At 31.1% G+C, this 9,688-nt stretch overlaps 1 protein-coding gene and 1 long non-coding RNA gene across 2 annotated transcripts; both read right to left on the bottom strand.

Moving 5' to 3' along the window:
• Window positions 1–1,441: 1,441 nt before the first annotated feature.
• Window positions 1,442–3,044, bottom strand: LOC134254290 (uncharacterized). The gene is made up of 3 exons (XR_009989287.1): window positions 2,954–3,044; window positions 2,249–2,319; window positions 1,442–1,897 (listed from the first exon to the last, which is right to left on the bottom strand). It is a non-coding gene; the product is annotated as an uncharacterized LOC134254290 (long non-coding RNA).
• Window positions 3,045–8,527: 5,483 nt separating this feature from the next.
• LOC134254289 (keratin-associated protein 19-2-like) lies at window positions 8,528–9,209 on the bottom strand. The gene is made up of 2 exons (XM_062736823.1): window positions 9,014–9,209; window positions 8,528–8,743 (listed from the first exon to the last, which is right to left on the bottom strand). The coding sequence occupies exons 1-2, from the start codon at window positions 9,087–9,089 to the stop codon at window positions 8,550–8,552; spliced, it is 270 nt and encodes an 89-aa protein (XP_062592807.1). The 5' UTR covers window positions 9,090–9,209; the 3' UTR covers window positions 8,528–8,549.
• Between the last annotated feature and the right edge of the window lie 479 nt (window positions 9,210–9,688).

Raw genomic sequence — 9,688 nt, 5'->3', positions numbered from 1 at the left:
TAACTGAAACAGTAATATAAACATCGTAAGAAAAGTAAAGACACACTTCTGAAAATACCAGAGGCGGGTTCAGGTTCCATAGAGGAGTAAGCATCCATTCTCAACAAATCACACCCGCCGTGTGCTTTTTGTCAAAAATGTTACATGTCATTCTTGCTACAGAAAAATATTCGATAAAAACATCTATAGATAAATTGAGAGTTTTAGAGTTGTACATTGAGTTAAAAATATAAATCTTATTTTCGTTAAGATTTAACAGAAGGATACGGAAAATTGTCAACTCCATTTAATTGATGAAACAGTTGTGTCTCATATCAAGTCACTTTTCTCTCTGACTTTTCTTGAGAAATCGTTATATAAAGAGTTAAAAAGTCAAATATCTATTGATGCGATTTAGTAAATCCCAATTTTTGTGCAAAGTTCTATTAGCGATAACCAGCATTGCAGTATATAATAATTTTCATCATTATCGAAGTCGTCGATAATAAAATTATCGATCGTGTACTATGGTCTCGGTTTAAATTTAGACTATACGAGTATTAAATTTCCTTTTCTATACTAAATTACTAAATTAATTACATTTGAAGTATACTTATATGTTCTTCTTATCACAGAGTCTTCATATTTGGATATTTTCTTTAAAAATCCATTAATAGCAATGTAATAAACAAGTTTTTTTGATAAACATGATGTCTTAAACTTTTCAATCGTTAACTTCCCTAGTTAATACATGTTATATATACAGCAATATACGTACCTTCATCACCTACAAACTGGATTACAGTGTGTATCTTCCATTTGATTTGATACGCAGGAGCATGATCTATGTACACAGGAAAAATGTCCACATGTGTTGAACATATGTTAAACATGTGTTTTACATATATTTTTTACACATGTAAAACACATAAAAGGAGCACACATGTATAGGGTGTTTATTTTTACACATGTTAAACATATGTTTCACATGTGTTTAACATGTGTAAAAATAAACACATTGTATATTTATACATATGAAACATGTGTTAAACATGTGTTTTATATATGTTATACTTTATATGTGAATTATACATGTATAATATTACTGTTGTACTTATTATCATTTTTATACGTTTTTCATGTCTGTCCACATATGTGAATCATATGAAATAGTTACATGTGTTCTCTTTCAACATTTATCACTTGGAAAAACACATTCTTGTACACATTTAAAAATCAGATAATCTTCTTTAGATGAAAATCCATTACATTCAAATGATCTATCTTCATGGGTTAAATATTTGAAAATTAATATCTTAAAATGCTCACACAACTTTTTTGATAAATTATTTTCATCAAGAGAAATAACTTATTTTTCAGTGTACTTTCTAAACAGGAAAGTATACAAACAAGTCAGTAGCATTTGTCGATACATATATTTTAGTATTTCTAAGTTGAGTACAATTATAAGATTTCCACAAAATGATTAAATAGTTAAACATGCATACATGTACAAATGAATAACATAATTAGTCCATGTACTTTTTTATAATTTATATGATTTGACATGAAAGTGTCCAAAGCCAAATTGAAATATCACATATAACATTTGTCATGTATTCTCTATTGTAAATTTATGAAAAATCAAGTTATTTGATATTACAGCATACAAATAAGAATGGGAATTAAATCTTTACAGGTCAAATGCAGACAAGATTGTGGACATCCTCCCAATTTCATAATTATTTCATATATTTTCTTGTTCTTTTTCCTTCTGTATCTTTCAGTTTTCTTCAGTTGTCCTCCCTCTGATCCTCCATGAGCTTGACCATTTTGAACTCTCTTTGAACTGTACCCAAAATGCAAATCCACCATTTCTCCCTTTCCTGAACAATTTCTTTGTGGCACAGAATGGTCTCTACAAAAATTTCAAAAGTAAAAATAAAACAATTCTTAAATTACAAAATCAATTCTACAAGTAATACTAAAGTTCAGCAAACAAATGTATCCCCAATTCACCAACAGAGATATGATAAGAGATAAAACTAATGTTATATATGCTATACTAGGTATTTTGTGGAATCCTATGATGTAATTTGCAAGACAATTATACTGTTTGAAGATTCAGACACAAATATTTTATTTTTGGACAAAAAATACTACAGAGATGTACATGTAGACAGGCAGAAAAACAGACAGTGTGATTCCAGGATATCGCAAACGTTGTTGGGAAGAATATAACAAAGTTTATTTAACAGTGTGTAGTTACCTTAATTAAGCTTTTAAGCAAGTCTTGGATCTTGGGATTTTTTCTTATGAGACGCTGACTGTATATTGAACCTGTAAAACAAATATTCACGCAGTAGATATCTTCTAAGCATAAGATAACTAAAACTTAATTAAACTACAAAACTATAACTACAAAAAAGAGAGAGTACATGTTTGTAGGTTCTTAATAGTCTTAATTAATATCTTACATTTTACCAGAAACTATGTTCTCTAGTGTTGGAAAAAAAAGTCAGGTAATGAATACCGGTACATAATAGATACGTAAATATCCAATGGATTAGCTAGCTGATGTACTTTCAACAATCAACACACATGCACATGTACTTGTACCTTGAAAGTTGGATGTCACTGTTATTATTAATTTTTAACTGAAATTCAAAAATTCAATATCCCCCCCCCTCCCCCTGAAGTCATTTACAGTACATGTATCAATTTCATAGCTTTTAAAGCCAGCAAATTCTATTCATACTTTCCATATTTTAAAAGTGCACTGGATTAAAACTGTTTTATAATATAGAATAAAATTATTGTAGCATTGAGTTGGACTTATTATTTATGAAGTGCACACAATATAATGTAGAATTATAAAGGAACAAAAAGAAATTAATTATCAAGAAATATTTTGTCATGAAGGAGTCATTACAGATGTTTACTTTGATTTTTTATTGCAAGTATTTATTTTTACCTTTAATATTGTGAAGATCTATGCAATATCTTCTGTCAAATCAGCTTTAGGATCAATCGCCAGTCTTATCAGCTTTGGGCTTTTTAGACGCAGCAATATATGACACTGAACTCAAGTTACTGCATGCATCTATAAGCCATAAAAACAAACACTTGTTATTAAGTTGATGAAAGAATAGACATGACAGCCATCTCAACATACATGATAAACACCAACTGACAGTCACAAAGGTTTCAAGGTTTCTACTTTCACTTTCATATCAGTTCGTAACAAAAGGGAAACCAATAATGCCTTTAAAAATTAGCCTAACATGTAATGTTTACGTTCATTCAGAAACAAATTTATCCAAAATTACTTACCTGTATACAAATTGTAAAAAATAGTAATGCCTTTAGCCTAACATGTAACCGCTTACATTCACGGGCACTGGAAGTTAATATAAATATATAGTATGTGTATGTATAAAAAAAAGAAGGGTCTTTTTTATACATACACATACTATATATTTACATTAACTTCCAGTGCCCGTGCTTACATTCAGTCAGAAACATTTTTCACCAAAATTACTTACAGATCGCTATCGTTATAGGTTTACGAAATGCATGACAATTTAAGTCACAATGATAAGAGTATTACATGTATATAGAAAGTTCATACGCACCTGTAACTATAATGAAATGATATTTAAACAATATGAATTAAAAGTCTCTAAAAAATTGTTTGGAGATCACTTACCTAAGTTCCAATACACCCAGCACGTCTGCTGCAGCAGTGACGTCAAAAATGACGTACATTTTCATCCGAAAAAAGAGAAAGCTGGCCGGAAAAATACGGAATTATTTTAATTTTATTCAAGAAGTAAGCCAAGACCAAAAGATTTAAAATGAAAAGAAAATGAATTCATTCTTTATCAATTTTGTCTGATAAATGCATTATTACAGAAAAAAAATTGTAAAAGTTTTTTTTAAAGGAGGGAAAGGGGGGGGATAAACAAAGTAAAACTTTACATGAGTAAAATTTTACTAACATTTAACAATTCTTTTGAATGAATGTACACACACATATGAGATAAAACTTAACATGTGTATAACATGTGTATATGAGTACATATATATTTTATATAAATTAAACATGTATAATTCATCTGTATTTTTGTATACATATATTCCATATATATAATACGTGTTATACATATTTGGTGAAAAACATGTGTTTAACATATATATTATCTCACAGGTGTATTACATGTGTATATTTTATATGTTTTACATATAAATGAAACACATATTTTACATGTGTTTACTCATGTGTATCACATGTGAAAAACATGTGTTGAACACATGTGAAACCAAACACATGTTTTACACATGTGGACATTTTTCCTGTGTATGTACAAATTCTATAATGAGATAAATTTTGACAAGTTGATAAAAAAGAATATCAGTGGTCTCGTTTAAAGTCGTCATTTCGTAAATTCTATTATAATAGTTGATACAGTTACTTTAGCAAATCGTGCAATTCACATGTATCATGATCATTGAGTAAATTGCTGTCTGACGTTTTTCGAACTCATTGTTTGCACACTGATTTCCCCTTTCTTCCAGTTTAAAGGGAGCACGCGACAGGCTTGAACGGCCGGTGTAACGACGAAAAGTGACCCAGTAGAATATGGACCAGGGGGTCATTTTTCTACGTAGAAAAATGACTCCGGGTCAATATTCTACGACAAGTAGGGTCATTTTTCGACTGTAGAAAAACATTCCAGACCAGTAATTCTACGACTCAGCACACGTTGAAAAATGACCCCCATAGAAATTTGACCCCCTACTTTTTTTTTTACTATAAAACCTTATATCCGAGTCTCCTGGATATTTTTTCATACTTTCAAATGTAAGTAGGGGGATTTTTTATGAACTTTAATCCTTTCCAACTTATATTTGATTGCATCTTAATAGTAGCATAACAATCAATGATTCTGGTATGGATTATTTTGGCTTGCAGAAATCCAATGAAAAACTTCAAGAGTACTGTGCAACAATATTTTCAAGAAGTGGTGTAAATCAGATGTGAATGCTCAAAAATTCCAAAGAACTTTTGGAAAATTTGAAATCACAAGATTTTTGTCCAAAATCAACAGCTTAAAAACTTACGACTTTTCAAGTTTATACGCAACCATTTCCCACGATAAATTAAATTGCAGGCTTTTATTATATCATTCACAGGTGCCTTTTCAAAAAAAAAAAATGGAACTCGTAAATTTACTTACCTGGTCATTGGTCATATTCAAATTTATTTTGTTAAAACATCTTATTGCACACTCAAGTACTCTGAAGTTGACATCAAGAAGATGTTTGAATTTCTGATTAACAATATCTTTGTGGGTTTTTGGAGACCAGGTCTTCCAACAATCTATTGGAAATCCTATGGGCACCAATTGCGCTCCGTTATTAGCAGACCTATTGTTGTATTCTTATGAAGCAGAATTTGTGCAATATCTTATGCATGAAAAGAAGAAAACACTTGCTGTGGCCTTCAAATCGACATTTAGATACTAGTATATCGACGACGTATCGTCAATTAGCAATCGTAATTTCCATTCCTACGTCGATACGATATATCCTGGTGAACTTGAGATAAAAGATACCACAGAGTCTGACACATCTGTTCCATTCTTGGATATTTTACTTGACAAGGACGTTAATGGTAATCTAACAACTAAGCTATATGATAAACGTGATGACTTTAAAGTTTCTGTCGTCAACCTCCCTTACTTATGCACCAATATACATTCATCACCTGCATACGGAGCTTATATATCTCAGTTGATTCGATACGCAAGAGCATGCTCTACGTATGAACAATTTCTTAAACGAGGTAAATGATTGACAAGCAAGTTGATGAAACAAGAATATCAGAAGTCTCGTTTAAAGTCATCATTTCGTAAGTTCTATGGTCGATAAAATGACCTTGACAGCAAATACAACTTATCATTGAGTCAAATGCTGACTGACGTTTTTCATACTTTTGTAAGTCCATTATTTTCACACTGAATTGAGGACGGATTTTCCCACTATTTCCTGATGATTTTATGGACTTTGATATTGAATACAGTTCGTGATCTCCATATCCTTCTTCATTGAGGAGCATAATTGAATATTATTATATTTTGGGGTTGTTTTTTTTTTATTCAAAGGTTCTGTTCCGAAAATGGCATGATATGTTTCTGATAACCATAAACTTTGAAAATTTATACAAATCCCAAAACAAAGCATAGAAGCAAGAAAAGCAACTCAATTTAATTATATAAATTTAATTTCCTTAGTTCTTGCCTTTAATCTCACATATATATATTTGTATGCATTCTGCTTTAAAGTACATACTTTTTAACTTTCTTATGTAAGGTACTATACTTTTACTTGTATATACGGGAAATACCATGCATGCACATCGAGAACGTTCTTATAATGATATTAAAAAAAGTCCTCCAACACTGTCAAAAACTTACATCTGAGTGAATATTCGTTCAACCTTTAGAGATATCTATAAATTAAAAAAAAAACTAAAAACTTTCCTTTTCAACACAGACAACTGACAAATGGTTGCTGTAACGTCCCTCAAATACAAATGAACTCTTAGTCTATCATGCCATTACTTCGATATCTAAAGTCCTAGCAAATACCGTCCAAAAATTAATGCCAAAGTAAAAATTTGAAATTTTTGTGTAAAAGTGTGTCAAACTCCAAGGTCAAGGTCAAAAGGTCAAAATTGGTTGTACACAAAAAAGGTCTTGTCACAAAAATACAACTGAAATATGAAAGCCATAGTCCCACCCGGTCTAAAGTTATGGGCAAGGTACAAGTTTCTGCAGACAAATAAACAAACAGACAGACGGACGGACAGGCTAAAAACTATATACCCCCCTTCCCTAAACTTTGTTCACCGGGGCATAAGTATAATAAGTAAAGTAACTACTTTTTCATAATCCAACATTTGTTTTGCTTTTTTCTACATATGTTCTACTGGTAAAAAAAACTCCTAATATCATCACATTTACAAATGTAAGTCATGTACATGTAGAACGGGGAAAACGATACTACATGTGTCAATTTTGGAAAGACAAGCACTTCTTTTTGAATTTTTCAGGTTTTAAGCTAACCACTTTTTGTTTCCTATGTATCATAGTTCAGAGGCAATTTAAATTCTTACTTATTTTTACAAATTAAATCGATCATCCCTTTTATTATGAGAAGTTTAAAACTCCATTCATAGAAAACCAAATATTTTTATAAGATCTATTTTTCTGAGCTAACGCCCTTTTTTCGCGCCAATTTGAAAAGTAGGAATCAATAACGTTAAACTTTTGAAAAATTGAGTTTTGCAAATCATTTATTCAGGGTAAAATCAAAGAGATTCATAATTAATCAACTCTGGAAACTTTTAAAAACAATTTCTGACACCAGCTAGAAAATGACCCTTTAAAGATTAAAATGACAACTGTGGAAACTTACTGTATTAAATGTAATAAATGATTGTATGAATGCGCACATATCTTTGCCTAAATAGCCTTAGAACATTTTAATACATGTAGATCTATATTGTTTTCCTTCAATGGGGATAAAGCGGTTTGTATCATTTATGTAAGGTATTGTATAGCTTTTATTTCGTTATGTAAGCTTAAATGCTTCAAGAAATTAACACTTCAAAGCATAAGGCTGCTTGATATTACACGTATACATTCGCTAACAAGAATATTCCTCTCAAAACGAAAGTTTTTGCATCAAAAAATGACAAGGGGTCATTATTCTACGGGTCATTTTTCTACAATACACACGGAGAAAAACGACCCCAAGGCCATAATTTCTACAGAAAAGTGGGTCATTTTTCTACATAGAATATTGACCAGGGGGTCAAATTTCTACGTAGAAAAATGACCCCGGGTCAATATTCTACGGGGGTCACCTTTCGTCGTTACACCGGCAGGGGATGTTCACTCCTCCATGACACCTTATCCCACGATTAATGCTTTGGGGGTCCGTATTTGCTCTTCTCCAAATATGTATTGTTTAATGAACTTTGGGGTTTGAATACTGATTGTTATCTCCATATGCTAGTATTACGATCATTCTTCAGAGAAACTGGAATAAATCCTTTTTCAACCGCTCCCTTCATTTGAAAAAAATCTTATACGTTTCGGAAATATAGCAGCCCAATAAGTGCATAATTATATAATTTAGTGATTAATAAATGTTGAATGAGACAAAAATAAGTTTTTTTTTACTTGTTTAATGAAGCAGTGGTAATACATAAGACAAAATGAAAATACAGAAGAATACTAGTAAAAGAATGCTGATACGGCATGTTCCTATAAGGAGCAGAACCTAAATAAAGCAGTGAACAGTGTAAATTGATATGAATAAGATTATTTAATTTTTTATCTTCATGTATAATAAAACGGTTATTGTAACCAATCATTTAAAGTTCATAAATAATTGTCAAAAATTATATCATTATGCAAGAAATATTTTTGCGCTATTTTTTGCAGGATTTTTTAATTTAAGCAGTTACCCAGATAAATGAAAATCAATGGATGACTTCCTCAGCCGTAACGTCGCCTCCCGTAACCATAACGGCCATATCTACCGTAACCATAACGACCACGACCACCGTAACCAAAGCGACCACGACCACCGTAACCATAGCCTCTACGACCACCGTAACCATAGCCACGACCGTAACCAAAGCCGCCATAACCACGATATCCTAGCGATCCTCCGTACCATCTTCGTCGACCTTAAAACAGAATTTTACAAATATTTTCTCTCTCCATCTTTACATTATGGTTTTGAATACTTATGCCCTCGTTCCATTTATACTGTGTTCTCGGCAATAGCTAAACTAAGTTATATTTAAATTTGAATTATGAAAATGAATATTTTTTGTCCATTCTTCGTCCTCTATTTCATTTTGCAATAGTTTTCAAGAGAAAAATATCAATTACTTTATTTTATGTTATAATTCGACTCTAATGGCTTCGTATAAAGACTGATTATTTATACCAACCCTCTGATGGTAAAAACAAACTGAACAATATCCCAACAATGAAGAGAAGGGGGAGAATAGTCCGACTGAATTTCATACTTTAATAGTTCTGCGTTAAACAGTCCGAAACTAAGTCCTCTAGATCAATTTATATTCAATAGTGCGACACATTAGATTAACAGCGCGTGAATAGGCGCCAGTAATGGACTTCTATAACATCTACATAACTGACCAATAATGGACAAAACAACCAACCGCATATGTATATGTTTTGTAAACAAACTTATTGTAGGCGTGTTAATAAATAAGTCTAACGATGGTTTGATGATAAAGTAACCAAAACATTTCTACCGATATGACATTTATTATTGTTTGATACGTCACTGCTAATGTGTATAAATGTACTTCAACACTTATGATATGTAGAACATCTATCTTATTATAGAAATTGTAAAATTCAACGCGTAAGTTTTGAATTTGGTATATCATATGATTGAAATTTAACTTGCTGATATTAAGCTTAATTGTTTGCTTTACTGTATTTTTAGAAGAAATTGACTTTGATTTTAATCCTAAAATCCTACTTATACTTAACGTTCACTTTCTAAATGAAATTCTTTATCACATTTCAGTATATACTTTTAACATTCCAGTTAACCAAGTTCGATCTACTCTATCCATATGTATAGATTACTA

Source organism: Saccostrea cucullata, unplaced genomic scaffold, assembly GCF_032062105.1.
Source record: "Saccostrea cucullata isolate Sc308-1 unplaced genomic scaffold, CSIRO_AGI_Scuc_v1 ctg18927, whole genome shotgun sequence".
Lineage (NCBI taxonomy): Eukaryota > Metazoa > Mollusca > Bivalvia > Ostreida > Ostreidae > Saccostrea > Saccostrea cuccullata.
Note: the sequence above shows the minus strand (reverse complement) of the source record. Positions and strands in the feature narration are given on the sequence as shown.